Source organism: Rutidosis leptorrhynchoides, chromosome 6 (assembly GCF_046630445.1).
Source record: "Rutidosis leptorrhynchoides isolate AG116_Rl617_1_P2 chromosome 6, CSIRO_AGI_Rlap_v1, whole genome shotgun sequence".
Lineage (NCBI taxonomy): Eukaryota > Viridiplantae > Streptophyta > Magnoliopsida > Asterales > Asteraceae > Rutidosis > Rutidosis leptorrhynchoides.
In genome coordinates this window covers 104,389,744-104,407,808 of record NC_092338.1, presented here as the reverse complement: position 1 = coordinate 104,407,808, position 18,065 = coordinate 104,389,744, and the positions used below count along the sequence as shown (strand labels likewise).

Below are 18,065 nucleotides of genomic sequence, written 5' to 3'. Positions count from 1 at the left end.
CTACCAAAAGATGTCGAAAAACTTTTTTTTTTACAAAATAGATTAACTAACCTTAAAAAAAAAAGAACGCTAAAAGAAGCAACTTTCACAAAAGGAACAACCCTTCAATGTTAGATGTCGAAAAAAATTCTTTTTTACAAAATAGATCAAGACTTTTTTTTAACTCGCATTCAAAACGGAGCCCCCGGCGCGAAGCGAGAGCTCCGCAACTTGTTATTAACAGTAGAAAATATACATATTTACATTTTGTGTTTCTTATTGATAGTCATTGGAACTTTCGTTATTATTAATTATAATTATTAGATTAAATTGCTCAAATCGTCCCGTGTTTATGGTTTTTTGCCCAAATCATCCTTGTGTTATCAAAACTGCATAAATCTTCGTTAAATGCAAAATAACGTCCCAAATTAATCCCTTTAACTTTCGGCAAATTCTCTGTTAGTACAAGTACATGTGCAAGTCACGTGACATAAAGTACATCTTTAACTTCTGCTTTTTCTAATCTTGCTGTTGGCTTCCCAGAATCACCACGAATCACAGTTATTGTTAATGCATCTCCACTAATTTGTGATAACTGCTTATAAACAAATAATAAACCAATGTAAGGATCTTGCATATACAATCAATTTTTTTTTTTCAAACACTTAAATGGTAGTGATAAATAAAACTTTTTGACCCAATTTGACACAAGTGACAAAATTGGAGCTGCATCAATTTAGAAAAGAGTGATCATAATCACAATTTTGTGAATATAGTTAGACATGAACAAGATCTCCTAATTGTCCAAATTAAACAGAAACAAACTAATAAGTACTAACCCAACTCACACTTAGTGTAATTATCCCTGAGAGATGCAAGATATGAGTACCCACCAATTTCTTTGTTTATATATTTAGCTATTTTGGAAATAATTATAAGAATGTTGGATTATTCCATTTTATATTAAGAATATAATCACCTGAGTTGCATGAAACTGCAATTTAAATACAACTTTGATCTTGTTCTTGTCACCTCTCTATCTTGTAGACTTGAAAATTCTAACAAAATTCAAAAGTTTATGTTTTTTACAACACACTCATCTTCAAGTTATGAAAAAACACAAATGCATTCATGAAATTTGACGAGATGAAAAAATGGTAGTGAAGAATGAGATTATTATTATTGGGGGGTCTGCAACAATCAGTAGTTCAACAAAACGATAGATCTTCTCATTGAATTTTGCGGTTTTTTTATCTTGAGTAAATTTAACTTTTTCGTATGCGGTCTCTCCCAGTAACAAGTTCCATCTTTAACCCTAACGGCCAATTTAACAGAAGTTAAGTCAGGAACTAATTTGAGACGTTATTTTGCATTTAAAAATGATTTATGCAGTTTTGTTAATACAATGACGATTTAGGCTAAAAAACATAAACACAGGGACGATTTGAACAATTTAGTCTAATTTTTATAATTATCTATTTCAAAATACAACTTTAACAAAATTTGTGGGTTCGAGGGTTATGGGGTAGTCAAAATTGCAATTTTATTCAGAAGGAAATGGTTGGTAAATCAGGAGGTCAATTGATCATTTGGGATACTGATTTTTTGATGTGTCTGACTCATTTATTTCCAATTTTTTCATTGTCATTCGAGGTGTATGGAAGAGTTCGTGAACAAAGTTCAATGTTATCAATGTATATGGCCCACATGATGATCAATATAAACAATGCTTTTGGGACCAATTACAAAACGTTATCTTGAATGATCCGAACGATGCTTGGGTAATTTGTGGGGATTTCAATGAAGTTAGATCCGAGGACGACCGACTTAATTGCCAATTCTTGGAATATAGAGCTAGATGGTTCAACGACTTCATCAACAATGCAAAGTTAATTGATATACCACTAGGTGGTAGATTATTTACCCGTGTTAGTGATGATGGCTTGAAATTTAGTAAACTTGATCGCTACTTAGTAAACGATGCTTTCCATAATTTATGGAATTGTCTCTCGGCGGTTGCTCTAGATCGAGATAAATCGGATCATTGTCCCATTGTCCTAAATGATGATACCAAAAATTTTGGTTCAAAACCGATCAAAGTTTTCGATGAGTGGCTTGATATGGTTGATGTTGAGGATTTGATCAAAGATACTTGGGCCGAAGATGGTGGCGGAGGGGCCCGTAAAGATTGTTGTTTGCGGAATAAGATGAAGAAAACCAAACTTGCATTGAAATCAAAAAGTTTTCAAAAGTTTGGTAATCTTGATGGTGAGATTGAAGTGTTAAAATCCGTTGCAAATTCCCTTGAATTAAAAGCCGAGAAAGGTCTCCTAAACGACGAAGAAAGAAACCAATGGTTAGATGCAAGAAAAGAATGGTTCCAAAAAGAAAAAATTAAAGTTAACATGCTAAAACAAAAAGCTCGTGTACGTTGGATTCTTGAAGGCGATGAGAACACCAAATATTTCCATTCGGTTATCAAAAGGGGCTATAACAAAAATAATATTCGTGATCTTTCCATTAATGGTATTTGGTGTGAGGATCCTAACGAGATTAAAAAAGCGGCCTTTCAACATTTCAAAAGTCGTTTTGAAGAACATCCGGGTACGAGACCTAGTTTAATTGATCTTACTTACCCTACTTTATCATCCGATGAGGCAAATGAGCTTGAAGCACCTATTAATGAAGCGGAAGTAGTTGAAGCAATTCATGATTGTGGTAGTTCGAAGGCACCGCGTCCCGATGGTTTTAATTTAAGATTTTTCAAGAAGTTTTGGGACATCATTAAAGAAGATGTGCTTAATGCTATTACTTGGTTTTGGGAAAAAAAAGAATTCTCAAAAGGGTGTAATGCATCTTTTGTTACCTTAGTTCCTAAGAAAAGTGATCCGATCACCCTTAGTGATTACCGGCCCATTAGTCTTATTGGAAGTTTTTATAAAATTGTGGCTAAAATTCTTTCCAATAGACTAAGGAAAGTTATTCCAAGGTTGGTTGGTTCGGAACAAAGTGCTTTCCTAAAGGAAAGATATATCCTTGATGGCGTTCTAATTGCTAATGAGTCTATCGATTTCCTAAAAAACCATAAGAAAAGAAGCATTGTTTTTAAGGTTGATTTCGAGAAAGCTTTGATAGTTTGAATTGAGATTTTCTTATGGAAGTTATGTCATGCATGGGTTTCGGAAACAAATGGTGCGGATGGATCCGTGCGTGTCTAAAATCGGCTAGCATCTCTATTCTTATTAATGGATCGCCCACGCGTGAATTTTCTATTGGTAGAGGCGTTAGACAAGGAGATCCTTTATCTCCTTTTCTTTTCATACTAGCCGCGGAAGGTCTCAATATTCTCACAAAAGCCGCGGTAGCTAGAGGTCTTTTTAAAGGGGTAGAAATTGGAAATGATAAAGTTGTCATCTCACACTTACAATATGCGGATGATACGATGTTCTTTGGTGAATGGTCTAGTACTAATGCACGTAATCTTATCAACATTCTTAAATGTTTTGAATTAGCCTCGGGATTAAAGGTCAATTTTCATAAAAGTTGCTTATATGGCGTGGGTGTTACTTCGAGTGAGATTGATTCATTAGCCTCTAGAATGGGTTGCCAAGCCGGAAAATTCCCCTTTATTTATCTTGGCTTACCAATCTGTGCAAAGATGAAAAAAATTAGTGATTGGTCTCCGGTAATTGAAAAGTTCAAAAAACGATTATCGGATTGGAAAATGAGGACGTTGTCCTTTGGTGGTAGATTAGTTCTTCTTAAATCGGTGCTCAATAGTCTTCCGTTATATTACTTCGCGCTTTTTCGTGCCCCGCCTTGAGTGCTTAATTTCCTTGAGAGTGTGAGACGAAAAATTTTTTGGGGCGGGGATTTATCGGGCTCTAAAATTTCTTTGGTAAAATGGGATTTCACTTGTTTACCTTACGGGGCGGGGGGTCTTAATATCGGGTCCTTAAAAGGCAAGAATCTTGCTCTTTTAGGCAAATGGTGGTGGAGGTTTAAATCTGAAGCCAATTGTCTTTGGACCAAAATTATCCGAAGTATTTATGGAATTGACGGTGGCTTGAGGTCGGGAGATGAGCTTGCTCATCAATCGACTTCGGGCATTTGGAACAACATTATTTTTGCAGAAAATGTCATTGAAGATTATCAAGTTGCTTTCAAGAATTCTTTTCAAAAATCAATAGGTGACGGCAAATCAACATCTTTTTGGAAAGAAAATTGGTGCGGATCAGTGTGTTTTAAAGACATGTTTCCAAGACTATTTATGCTTGAAACAAATAAAGATGCGGTTGTTAGTGAACGGATCTCTTTGGTTTCCTCAGTCAGGCCCACGGCATCAGCAATTCCTATTTCTAATGCTACTGTCCATGTCGTGTGTCCAGGCCCAGATGTTGTAGATGGTTCGTGTTTCAGTTCCTTTTCGAATGCAGGTGTATCGGTCCAGTTTAATGCTTCTGTCCCAGATTTAGCTGCTGCTACAGTTCGTGTTTCATCAGATTGTCCACGTGGTACTTCTAATCAGGTGATGCAGGTTCCAAATCCCATTGGGCCTGCATCTTCTCGGTTGGATCAGCCCACATCAATACGCCCGAATTGGGCTTGGCCGCGCATTCCCTCAGGTAGAACGTCAAGTGAATTGTTTGAGCTCGAAAATTTGCTTAAGACTTTTCATTTTGATTTCAATTCTCGTGTATCATGGAAATGGAGTCTTGCAAATAATGGGGTTTTTTCGGTTAAAAAGCTATCGTTTTTGCTTGATGAGCACATCCTTGGTACCCCTTCCGGAGTCAAAAAAACATTAAGAAACAACCTTATTCCAAAAAAGGTTGAGATTTTTGTGTGGAGGTCGTTGAAAAAAAGAATACCGGTTCGGATCGAGCTTGACAAAAGAGGCATTGATCTCCATAGTGTTCGGTGTCCCGTTTGTGATGACGATCTTGAATCGGTTGATCATTCCCTTATCAATTGTAAATTTGCGAAGGATGTATGGTCTCGTATTCATAAATGGTGGAACTTCGGTTCGTGTTCGTTTGCTAATGTTGAATTTCTTGAGGGCAATATTACTCAATCTTCGAGCGCTCTCGGGAAAAAAATATGGCAAGCCGTGGTTTGGGTAAGTGCTTATTATTTGTGGAAAAATCGCAATTTGAAGACCTTCCAAAATGAGTCGTGGTGTGCTTCGGTCCTCGTTAGCGAGATTCAAGTTAAAGCTTTTGATTGGATCTCGAATCGTTTAAAAGGCACAAAGATCGATTGGTTAAATTGGCTTGTTAATCCTCAAAAATTTTTAGATTTGTAATATTTTCGTGTAGTGCTTTTTAGCATTTCGTGTACCTTCTATGGGTCGGTCATCCCTGTTTGACCGGCGCCTTGTTTTGTACTTGTTATAGTTGTTGTGAATAAAATCATCTTGCTTTTCAAAAAAAAAAAAAAAAAAAAAAAAAAAAAAAAAAAATAGTTGTCAGTGTATCTCTATGCTTGGAACATGCTCAAATTATTTTATTTCAAAAGCTAGTCTTAATTTGTTATGGGTCATAATTGTTTATATGGATTATCTTATTGTTTCAACAGTGGCATATTAACTGCTAAAGCAACAAAACTCACTCTAGTGGTCTACTAGTTCACCCATTTATACTTATGTATTGGAATAGGGGCGGGTAAATCTCAAGTTCGAGTCTCTCCCCTTAAAAATATCTGTGGGATTTATTTCCTGAAAGCCAAATTTTCCCTGTGAGGTTTTACCGAGCCGTATTTAGGATCCAGGTCCGACCCGCCTGCCCCTCGGATGTTTTAAGGTTCGGATTCCTATAATTCAGTTCGGGTTTCTGCCCAAAAGCGCGTGCGGGCGTGATAAATGAGAGTATTCAATGCCAACAACTTGCCTTTAAAAAAACTGTCAAGAGGTAGTTCTTAAAATAAACTGTCAATAGTTATAATATATACTACGTATTGCTTAAAATAAACCATCACAAGGTAGTTCTGTATTGGGAGTAGTTGGAACTCAACATTCTTACAAGAGGTGAGAAAAACCTAAAAGGCTAAAAACTTTATGCTTAAAACATTGTGTTGTAGCTCATGTGCCTAACATTCTTACAAGATGGGAGAAAAACCTAAAAGGCTAAAAAACTTTATGCTTAAAATCTTGTGTTGTAGCTCATGTGGTAGTGGCATGACTCTCTTAGCGAGGGGTCAATAGTTCGACTCCCTTGGGGTGCAGCATTGCACACATGGTTTCCCTTTTACCTTGAATTTCACCCAAAGGTGCTTTCCGCACATCGCGTTGCGGGCAGTGAGGGAGGGGGTTTTACCGGCCATGCCCTCGGATTGGGCCGGGCTTCCTCCTAGGTAGCAGTTGGGGGGCGGGTTATGCAAATGCAGGGAGATGAACGTGTGTGTGGTTAAGTCTCCCTGAGTGATTTCGTAAGGCTGTTCAAAAAAAAAACTTTATGCTTAAAATAGATCAAGCTCATTTTTTTTGAAAAATACATATCACACACACACACACACACACACACACACATATATATATATATATATATATATATATATAATCTGATGATCAGTTAAGTTACAAATAATAAGAATCACATGATTCGTCTGATCCTACTGCGTTCTGATGAACGAAACAATAAACATAAACATCCACCAATAATTGACAACAAACTAACAAAACGCCCCTAAACAAACCAATCGCTCAATAATCATAACTCAAACTATATCAAACAGCCAACATCAAAACAAAAGCATCCTATACTAATTTCCCCCCCCCCCCCCCCCCCCCCAAAGTCGTACAATTAGGACCTCGATATGATGTTTATCGTTTCGGAGGTTATGTTCCTTTTTGCTCTTTTTCGGCACCAGAAATTACCTATCACTTATTACGGCGAACTCTTATAAAAAATAATAAAGTAAAAGATTGAAAACTTACCTTTAAATAGTTAATTTTTAAATTTTTACAAATTAATCATGTAATAAAGATTGGAAACTTACCTTTAGATATAGATGTCAATTCTGTTACATTTCACCTTTGCATTTTTTTATCATGTAATAAAAATTAATCTGTCCTTAAGTTATGAAATTCCAATTTGTACCTTGTTGTTTATAAATAAATTGTAAATTGATACTAGTATTACATGTGGCCAATTTATTATGGTTTTCTGTATAATGTTTGTCAGGGACAAGTGCTGCCATAAAGGCAGTTGCAGCATAGTATCAGCACAGGTTTTGCAGTCACTCATAATAATATCCAAATACAAATACTACATACACTGCCCAAACCAGATCTCACACACACCTTCAATTCCCTTCACATCACATAAATACTAAAATCTGTAACACAAACCATTAGTTTATTTTATTTCTTTATTAGTAGTTCAAGCTGATCCATCTTTTTTCTTTCTTTCTTTTCTGATTTCTCATCAATTAAGGTGTTATGAATTATGAAATGGAACTGATGAATAATAATAATAATAATACATTAAGAAATGATGATAATAATTTCAAGTTCCCATTTACTTCAACTCAATGGCAAGAATTAGAACATCAAGCACTTGTTTACAAATACATGATTTCTGGCATCCCTATTCCTAATGATCTCTTATCCTCCATTAAAACAAGCTTGTATTCTTCTACAAAACTCATCATGCACCACCAATCCCCTCATCAATCTAGTAAGTCCTAATTGTGTTTTTGCTTACTTAAGTATGCTTACCATCTTTACCAATTCATCTAAAATGAAGCAAAGTATTATCTACAAACAGTATGATCTTTAGTCATGGGTGGTGATATTTACAACATTTTTTCAATAAATACAATTGAAGTTTGAAACTTTTTGTGTACTTTGCAAACTCTTAATACAAATGTTGGGTATTTTTATCAAATATAATGCTACAATTTGCTTATTTCAAACTGATTAGTCTAATTGGTTTCAAAAATTACAACTACACCCCCTCAAAATCTAATGAATATTTAATGATTTGCAGTTGGATGGAAGTGTTTTCAAATGGGATTTGGTAAAAAAATAGATCCAGAGCCAGGAAGATGCAGAAGAACAGATGGAAAAAAATGGAGATGTTCAAAAGAAGCTTATCCTGATTCAAAATACTGTGAAAGGCACATGCATAGAGGCAGAAACCGTTCAAGAAAGCCTGTGGAAATAACACCACCACCATTATCAACAATGTCTACAAAATCCCTAAATTACCCTTCACCATCAAATTCACATTCACCTTATGTTTCTCCAAATCATCATAAACTATCATCATCATCATCATCATCATCAGCTAGGTGTCATGATAATGTTTTGTCATGTCAAGATGGCTTTTGGTTGGAATCTAGCCCTTATTCAGAAAAAGATCACAGGTTTGTTTTTGGTGTTCATGTCAAAACTTTAATAATCTGTTGTTGTCATGATTGTACACATGCAATATCAGACACTCACGTGCTAATGTGCAGTGGCATATATATGGTACAGTGAATGATTCTTTTTCTGTATCAAGTTTTATGCTTTTGATTACAATTTCTACTTTTTCATGCTAACTGGTAAACTTACCATTTAAAGATGCAAACTTTAACATTCAAATTGTAATTTAGCATGGTCTTAGCTTATCTTTTATTGTACTCCTATGGGCAAACAGCGTAGGGGTATTTTAGTCATTTTAAAATAAGTAGTCCAAGTCTTCCTTACGACCATCTAATCAATCGCCAATGTGTTGCTCACATATTATTTACAGTATATTATTATTTATTTCAAGAAATGAAAGCATTGTTATGTCATGACATTGTAAATCAAGATGAGTATAACATATGTTGAAGGTTTGAAGCATTATATCTTTATATGCATCTCAAGCACAAGTTAAAAGGACAATGCCATTCCTAAATGAAGCAATTTTCAAACAAACATAGGCTAAAATTATCATTCTATGAAACGGATATTTGTACATGAATGTGTGGATAATGGACATGTAATTTTACAGTCTCTCTTAGTTAGTGTTGTTCGCAGATGCTGGTTTAGTAGTTTTGAGTTGATTGTTGATGTCTGTTTTGTGTTAAGTTCAATGTTGTTAGGGTTAATCTTTCAATAGGTAGTTCCAAAAAGATCTTTGAATCTTGCCAATCAGACTTGTTAGGGTCTGACTCAATTTGTAACTCATTTAGATCGTTTGAACTAGACTATCTATTTTATATTTTTTCGCCAAAAAACAAATTAAAAATGTTTCTTCTTTGTCTCGAATAACCTGAACTGGGAAAACATTAGGAAAACATTATATGTTTACCCGTTTACCATTAATATGATTCTAGTATAGTTTGATCCGATCCATTAAGTAGGATTATTCTTTGTACACGGTGGTTATATTTTAAAAGTCAGAGCTGACTTTTTCAAAAAAATTGATAGCTACAGGATGAAAGAGGATGTAGATGAACATTTATTTTTGTCCGAAAGTGGTGGCGGTGATTCTTGGCGCTTGGATTCACTTGTGATGAACTCTTCTGCTTCACTTGCACAATCCAAGCAGCAAACTTTATTGGATCATCAAAACGACTACTCATATCTGCAGCTCCAAAACACCTCAAGACAACGACAAATGCAGGATCTGGGACGTTGTTATGATCAATTGGGTTTCAAGATAGATATAAAAGATGAGCCCCAGAAGAAAGTAATGCACCATTTCTTTGATGAATCACCACACAATGACAACGATGATCGTAACAAAGATAACGACTCTTCAAAAACTCAACTCTCAATCTCTTTCCCTAGTTACGCTCATGACTTTTTCTTGAGCCATAACGGTAAATTCACCCCCTTTCAGTATTTTTTTCGTTTAGGTCATTAACAAATGCTCATGTTCTGTCAAGAATGATGCATGAATCGAGTGCACTTATGGTGATTAATTTCTCAATTTACTTCTTTCAATTGTTGCAGATAAATGAAGTTTCTAATTATGGCAAGAATGATTGAGGTGATGATAACTGCTGCATTTAGCCTTTTTGTGTAATTGTGGCAAGAATGCTAATGTTAGTGTTAATGCTAATGGTATTGTATGTTTTTATTAAAATTGTATGTTCAACATATGATTCGGGTGTTCATGACTTATTTATAGAAAGCTATTCTTATGCACATACCATTGAGATCTAGTTATATTAGTTCATCAATCAGAACCAATGAATCCTTCATCCTTTAAATATATATAATACAAAATATAAAAGAGAGTTATTCGATCGCAATGAGATTATCAATGTTCGCAACAGAGTTGGATGACGACACAATAATAATAAGGGTTATTAACGAAAACGCTCATTTCTCGAATAAACTATAACGATACGCCATCAAATAAACATAATTGCAAAAACGCCCTCGCGCACAAGGGGTTCTTGCGAACCTTGCGAATGCATGATTTTCAGCCAAGGATCGAGAAACTTCATATCGTGACGGCAAAATTTCACGTTGTGACCAAAATTTTTTTGGTCATGAACGGTTTTTTTGGTTTTGCAACTACGACAAAAAATAGGATATGCAAGATCGCAAGGCTCCCTTGCTAATGCTCAAAATCGTATATGCAAGGTTCATTGCAATAATGCCCAAAATCGGATAATTCCTCAAATAAACATAATTAAATTTTTTTTGTCGCGACCAGAATTTTGCGGTCACGATCTGAAGTTTCTTGTTCATGGACGAAAATCATGCATTCACAAGGTTCGCAAGAATCCCTTGCAAGGGCGTTTTTGCAATTATGTTTATTTGAGGGCGTATCGTTACAATTCGTAAAAAAAATATTGTTTTGGTTAACTACCCTCACAATAAACTCAAAAACTTAGATTCTGGGATATGTTAAAGCAAAAGCATTACACACCAATAGAAAAAGTAAACATAAAAAAGTTTTTGTTACTAGATCAACTATACACAAGCATGAATGTTCAGATGTTCTGAAAATCCGATACGACGTTTATTGCAATAATGATTCAAATGCAAGACAATATACAGTATACTTTGTTAGTTACATCTTTCGCAAATTATCTAACCTCGCTTGTAAATCGCTGTCTATGCCACCATCATCAGTTGCAGACGCTTCAGCTTGTGGCACCTTGTTCTTTGCAGCAGGGGTAGATACAGCCCCCGACGGTGCATTCAACAGCTGCAAGTACAAAACATTCCATAAATACCAGTTTCACCATTGGGAAATTACAATGTGTAACCAAACACGTAATGCCGTATTTTATTTAATTCCTGTTTTTTGCCACAAAAAAAAAAAAAATCGTATCCAAGGTTGAAAAAGACGCGAGAGAAAGAGATGAGTCGCTCAAGACCTTGAAAGGTCAAGATGGACGTTGACCAACGTTGACTTTTAAATAAAATTATATTAAACATATATATATATTAAAACATAAATGATGTACAAATAAGATGATGTGGTGTTAGTTTAAAATAATATATACGTTTTTATAATGTTTTCTTTGAGGGATATTGTGTAGGTCGGTGATTTCCCTACTAACTTTTAAATGGGATTAAGATTTTCATTTACACTAGAACAAGGAAAGACAAAAAGTTGAGTTTTGACCAATGTTGACCTACTTTGACCAGACTTTGACCCGACTTTTTGATGTTGACCGACTAATTAGACATTTTTAGGAGAAACGGTACGGGCTAGTCACCAAACCAACGCAACGCCCGCATTTGCAACCATGATCGTATCATCAATAGTTTGTAAAGACAGGAAAGTAGTAAATAGTAAGTCGGTTTTTTTAATGATAAAACATTGCCAAAACCATTGAATAGTAACGTTACCTAACATCGAACTTTAAAGAATATGAACACGGAAAAATAAAGAATACCTCTTGATTGATGTCAATTCCAATTTCATCAAGAACCTGGCTCACAAGCTCTTCTGTTTCATCCTCTTCTTCATCTCCTTCCAACGCATCATCGATTGCATCACCCATAACTTCGCTTACCATTTCCATCTTCTCATTTTGTCTCTCAAATTCTTGCATTATTTTCTGTAAAGACGGCAAGTTCATCTGCCTATTCATCTGCCCCATAGCCTTTGTCACACCTTTCATCGCTTCACCCATCGCTTGTGTAGATTTCATTGTCTAAAACATACATCATAATCATAATAATAGTAAAGCAGAGAGATATAACTGGATATGTGTAATAACTATAACTAATAAAAAAATAAATCAAATATTAATACTACGTAATATATACCTGGATTCTAAGCGAAACACCTTGGAGTTGGGATTTAAGCTTGTAAAATTTCTCAATCTGATGCCTTGTTCTAATGAGATCTTTTGCCATAACCTTAACAGCTCCCTAAATCATATATTAATGTTGTATACAGTCAAATAACATGACATGTAACCAAAAAAGAGCCTAACTTTACATCAAATTCACCTACTAGCATATCATAGTTCATAACCAACAACATCAAGAACTCATGGATTAGTAATCTAATTAGTATTCGTCTTGTGGAACACCTTTACACGCTGGCTAAAGTATACATGTAACTAATAATATTTATAAAAAAAGATGGATTACCATTTGGCCTTGTTTGGCGTTTTTCTTAATCTCTACAATCAATTTCTTCTCTTGTGTCTGCAAACCTTGCCTCTCCCTTTCTATTTCTCTAATCGATTTATCGAGCATTCGCTTGTTCTCCCTCAACAGCTCTGCATTCATCAAAATACATACACATAACTACAAAAGTTGCTACCTTTAATCAACAAAAAACACACAGTCTACTTAAAAAATAAATTAAAACATTTTTTTTTTTAACTTCTGCAACAAAAACAAAAAGTAGAGTAGTAATTCTAATTGTTAAAGATTTAAAGTCAACTGGTACAACTATGTCGTTCTCCTTGTACTTCAAGGAACAACATATAAATCAATTGCACAAACATTAATCTGATTGATTAATTATACAATCTATAACACCTAAAAAATCAACTTGAAAAAAAATAAAGATGAACTTAAAAAGTTTTTAATGAACATAAGATCATGATCAACCTCCATAAAAGCAAACTATACAATAAATAACACTTAAACAAAATCAACCTTAGTAGTTATCACATATACCCAATTGCCAATTTCATAAAGTAATCAATCAATTTAAGCAAGCAAATAAGATCAAGAATTATAGATACAGATATAGATGGATATAGAGGTGAAAGTAGTAACCTGCTGGTGTCTTTTTCTTCCAAAACAGGAAACTCATTGTGATCTAAAATCCTAAAAGTGGTCGATAAACCTTAAAAGTTGTTCCTCGCAAATTATTTTGGGTTCGTTACTTCGTTTTGTTAATTGGGATTTTAGATCGATGTTTTGTAATTCGTAGGTGGTTTAGTGGTTGTGATGAATGATGATGATTGTGATCCACGGCGGAGGATAAATCCGAATAAAATACGGAGTACTAGTATATGTATATGTGTATATACGTATATTTACATTTATTTACTAATATTATATTATTATTTTTAATATATTTAATTTAATTATTTATTTCATCTGGAAATTGGGCTTTCTTAATCAAAGGACCATTGGGCTTTATTATTCAAGAACTAATGGGCTTTTGTATTTTTCATCCTATCAAATCACCGTAACAATTGGATCCAATTTCACATTATAAAGAATCCATGGATGAAGATAGACAAGTAGATTTCTAATTTCTAATCGTAACTAAATCTTCAATTTTTATTTTGATTTGGAGCGAATAAATTGAAGCAAAATAGCTATTAAATAATATCTTTAGTTTACTAGAGACATCGACATTTTATTTTAGCTCGGTGGAAATTAAATACTTTTCCTTAGGACCCTCTCAAATAGAAATAGAGAACGAATTAACTAGAAAGATTGTTAGAATCGCCTTCTTCTAGAGGGATCATCTAGAAAGCGAGTAGTTTTGAATTGAATATATTCCAACAAAAAGCTGACATAATGATAAAATGATAAAGAAGATGAAAATCATCTCATTATGAACTGAGTAGGGCTAGTGTTTTTACAAGAAATCTCTAGCCAACCTTCCTGCAAGAGATCTTTTCTTAACATCAAACATATTGGTACTAGAGAGAAATGATAACTCCAACAATTTCTTTGTTCTCAACGCTTCCCAATTGCCAGGAATTAGTCACTTCAACAGCCTTCGATGGTTATACGAGTATCCAAAATACAAACGAGATGGATATTTGTTGTCCCAACCATTCTTTTAGTCCCAAACCTGCTTAAGAAAGGGATAATTTATAACAAATTTTTCGTGTTGTTGATTCCTAGGTGTAGTGCTTCTTCCCCTCTGCTGCCTATTGGTACTAGTGGACTAGGATTGACCCGAACCTATAGGTATAACCTTTCGCTCAATACTATAATCGAGAATTGAAACATAGCATCTGAGGCTGCATTAATCGAGGATACACGACAGAAGGAATTGTTCTATCTCCAAACTTTACCTTCAAGAAGCGTAGATTTTTTTATTTTTTTTCCCGATCACGAATCATGGGCATTTTTCGTAAGACTGAGAGTAAAAAAAAAAAAATCAAATCGCACCATCTTTGTAATAGCTAAATGCCTATTTTTCTCCCGAAGTTGTCGGAATTATTCGTAATAAGATATTGGCTACAATTGAAAAGGTTTTTTCAATAAAATTTCCATTTATCCGCGATCTAGACATAGGTAGCAATCCATTCTCTCATTGTTCTCATTACTTCTCGCGGGAAAATGATCCACAAGGAAAAGAATTCTACAGTACGAAATAACATAAAACATATTCATAAAAAAAAGATATTCTATATCAATATTAAAAATTCAATATTCAAAAACACAGAGACAAAGGGCTGAGATTTGAATAGGAAAAAGAGTGGATCTGCTGGGTCCCAAATGAATTGGCTTATTCGAAAAAGGCATTGTTCTTTGGAAGATCTATCTCGTGTCTGGTACTGCACGGTTCCACTCTGCAAGAACTCCGAATCATTCTCTTGAAGCTCATCCTCTTCATCATAAATGATCCGCTTGCCCCGAAATGACCTGGACCAATAGGGAAATCCCAATTCATTGGGCCTTTCGATACAATCAAATAGAAAGCCCCAAGGGCGCCATATTCTAGGAGCCCAAACTATGTGATTGAATAAATCCTCCTCTATCTGTTGCCGGTCGAGGGCTCCTTAGTAGTCGAAAGCAGCACTAGCTTACGCTCTGACCCGAGTAGCATGGAGCACGTAGAATCCCGTGTGAATCAGCAAGGACCACCTTGCAAGGCTAAATACTCCTGGGTGACCGATAGCGAAGTAGTATCGTGAGGGAAGGGTGAAAAGAACCCCCATCGGGGAGTGAAATAGAACATGAAACCGTAAGCTCCCAAGCAGTGGGAGGAGGTCAAGCTCCCTTCCGCCTTTGCACTCGAGGGCCAATCTCCGACCGGCCCGAGGAAACCTTTGCACGCCTCCGTTACCTTATGGGAGGCCTACGCCCCATAGAAACTGTCTACCTGAGAATGTCCCTTGGCCCGTACGTCCTACCACAAGGTTAGAATTCTAGCTCTTCCAGAGTGGTATCTCACTGATGGCTCGGACCCCCCCCCCCCCTGTGACGATCTCTCCAAATCCATATGGACAATACGTCATTCATTGATTTCATTGCGAGGTATTTGACCTCTATATGATACGTTTTGTAAACATTGCATTCTTTTAAAAAGGCACACCATAATGAATATTTAAATCAAAGGTTTTCGACATCTAATAATTTCTACATATATACAATCACTGTAAATAATAGTTTACAATAGTACTTCTGTTGACAATGCAGTCAAAATAAGATACATGGTGATGATTTGGTGAATGCAACGTTTCCTTGAAAAATATGCCATGTATGACTCCATGCACATAGCTTGTCTAACATATAAGCAAACAGCGGAAGACTTCTAGGAAACCTGAGAATAAACATGCTAACAAGTGTCAACACAAAGGTTGGTGAGTTCATAGTTTTAATGTTTCGTATAATCTGTATATAAAGGTGGATCACAAGATTTCAGTTGTTTCATCCAGAAACGTTTATCAATAGATTATATAAAAGTGGATCACAAGATTTCAGTTGTTTCATCCAGAAACGTTTATCAAAATATTCTACGAAATTGAGCACCCTGGTAACTAAACTTAACGTATATATAATTTGTACCCTTTGTATAATCATCTTAATAATACACGCAAACCAACGTGTACGCTTCTCAAATAGCATACGTCCGTTAAAAGGCTAGTGCTCTAGCTCGGACGGGGATATCAAGCCCTATGGATCCATATATAACTACTCGCGCCCACCAGTTCTTATAACCAGCGGTTACTAGTTACCAAAGCTAAGGGATTTTCGGTTCAAACTCGGTGTAGAATTTAGTATGTACTTGTATCCATTGCGTTTAAAATAAAGTGCATGTATTCTCAGCCCAAAAATGTATATTGCAAATGCAATTAAAAAGGGAGCAAATGAAACTCACGCATATAAGTATTGTAAATCAGTTAATAAAGCATTTGCATGTATTCTCAGCCCAAAAATGTATTGAGTAAAAGGGATCATATGAAACTCACGCATATAAATCTAGTATTTTCAGTATTTATAAACAGTCGCATGTATTCTCAGCCCAAAAATATATTGAGTAAAAGGGATCATATGAAACTCACACAAAATCAGTTTTAGTATTTGTATCCATTTAGTAAAACAATTTATAAAACTGTGCATGTATTTTCAGCCCAAAAATATATGTAAAAAGGGATCAAATGAACTCACTGTTTAATATTGATATACAATATTGTAGGAAAGCACGTAGACGCATCGGAGATGATAAACACGAGGTTTGATTCACAAAAATACCCCCGAACATTACCCATAATTTCCTTGGCAATAACCCATATTTTCCTTAGCTCTAGCTCGCTCGGAAACTCGTTTTGAAAATTACTTGGACATCACTCCGTCGTAATATTTTTTGTACATTATTATTTTTGTATCGCAAAAATAATAACACTAATAATAATAAAATAAAAAAAAAAATAATAAGATTAATAATAATCTTATTAATAATAATAATAATAATAATAATAATAATAATAATAATAATAATAAATAATAAATAATATTACGGAGTATATATATATTTGTGTATGTGTGTGATTTAAATCGAGCGAAAACACTGAAATTTATAGATGTGGCCTGAAATCTGGAGTCATGCGACTCGCATGGAAATGGCCTTCTGGCCATGCGACTCGCATGAGGACCAGGGACAGCTCACATTGTTTTGGCTCCTAGCTTGTCGACATAATATAAAATAAATATAAATATAATATATATAATTTAAATTAATTAATTATATATTATATTAAATTCACGTGCATAGTTGACTTGTAATTTTTGTTCCGATAAGTCGTACGTTGTCACTCGACTTATGTCCCGGTTCCAGTTTTTCGAACGCCCTTTCGTACGCTGAGAAAACTTGTACTTTACGTTTCGTGAATCGTACCTTTGTCAAAATATAGTCTTAAATCATCCATAAAATATACCACTGTAGCAAAGTTACTGTAGCAAAGTCAATTTTTACTGTAGCAATTCACTGTAGCAAAGTCAATTTCACTGTAGCAAATAGTAATTTTCAAAAATACTGTAGCATTTTGGGTACTGTAGCAATTTGAAATGTTACTATCGTTTACTAAATAACTTGAAATTATATATATGTATATATCTTTTAATATATATAAATCAGTTTTTTTTAAATACACATTGGAAGTTATTTATAAATAAATTTTAATAATAAATATTTCAACTTATCATATATATTCAAATAGATATTTAAACCAATAAGTTTAATGTACGGTATCAAATAATTAATACATTGTTACCTTTTCAAGTTATAGTATATATGTATCTATTTACATATAATTGTTCGCGAATCGTCGAAAACAACCGAAGGGTATTTAAATATATAAAAGTAGTTCAAAAATTTTGAGATTCAGTTTTACAGACTTTGCTTATTGTGTCGAAAATGTTAATCATAAAAAGATTAAGTTTAAATTTGGTCAGAAATTTTCGGGTCATCACAGTACCTACCCGTTAAAGA

The 18,065-nt window shown here is 34.6% G+C and overlaps 2 protein-coding genes across 2 annotated transcripts; one reads left to right on the top strand and one right to left on the bottom strand.

Annotated features, from left to right (window-relative positions):
* Window positions 1-7,429: 7,429 nt before the first annotated feature.
* On the top strand, window positions 7,430-10,011 carry LOC139853933 (uncharacterized). The gene is made up of 4 exons (XM_071843268.1): window positions 7,430-7,655; window positions 7,968-8,346; window positions 9,380-9,774; window positions 9,908-10,011. The coding sequence occupies exons 1-4, from the start codon at window positions 7,430-7,432 to the stop codon at window positions 9,913-9,915; spliced, it is 1,008 nt and encodes a 335-aa protein (XP_071699369.1). The 3' UTR covers window positions 9,916-10,011.
* An 816-nt stretch (window positions 10,012-10,827) lies between these two features.
* LOC139853087 (vacuolar protein sorting-associated protein 2 homolog 1-like) lies at window positions 10,828-13,335 on the bottom strand. The gene is made up of 5 exons (XM_071842450.1): window positions 13,160-13,335; window positions 12,521-12,651; window positions 12,191-12,295; window positions 11,815-12,075; window positions 10,828-11,117 (listed from the first exon to the last, which is right to left on the bottom strand). The coding sequence occupies exons 1-5, from the start codon at window positions 13,194-13,196 to the stop codon at window positions 10,980-10,982; spliced, it is 672 nt and encodes a 223-aa protein (XP_071698551.1). The 5' UTR covers window positions 13,197-13,335; the 3' UTR covers window positions 10,828-10,979.
* Between the last annotated feature and the right edge of the window lie 4,730 nt (window positions 13,336-18,065).

Coding starts and splice junctions, on each gene's coding strand:
- LOC139853933 (XM_071843268.1), top strand. CDS start 7,430: ATGGAACTGATGAATAATAATAATAATAATACATTAAGAAATGATGAT. Junction 7,656..7,967: donor CCAATCCCCTCATCAATCTA/GTAAGTCCTAAT, acceptor AATGATTTGCAG/TTGGATGGAAGTGTTTTCAA. Junction 8,347..9,379: donor TATTCAGAAAAAGATCACAG/GTTTGTTTTTGG, acceptor AAAAATTGATAG/CTACAGGATGAAAGAGGATG.
- LOC139853087 (XM_071842450.1), bottom strand. CDS start 13,196: ATGAGTTTCCTGTTTTGGAAGAAAAAGACACCAGCAG. Junction 12,652..13,159: donor GAAGAAAAAGACACCAGCAG/GTTACTACTTTC, acceptor TGATGAATGCAG/AGCTGTTGAGGGAGAACAAG. Junction 12,296..12,520: donor ACGCCAAACAAGGCCAAATG/GTAATCCATCTT, acceptor TATATGATTTAG/GGAGCTGTTAAGGTTATGGC.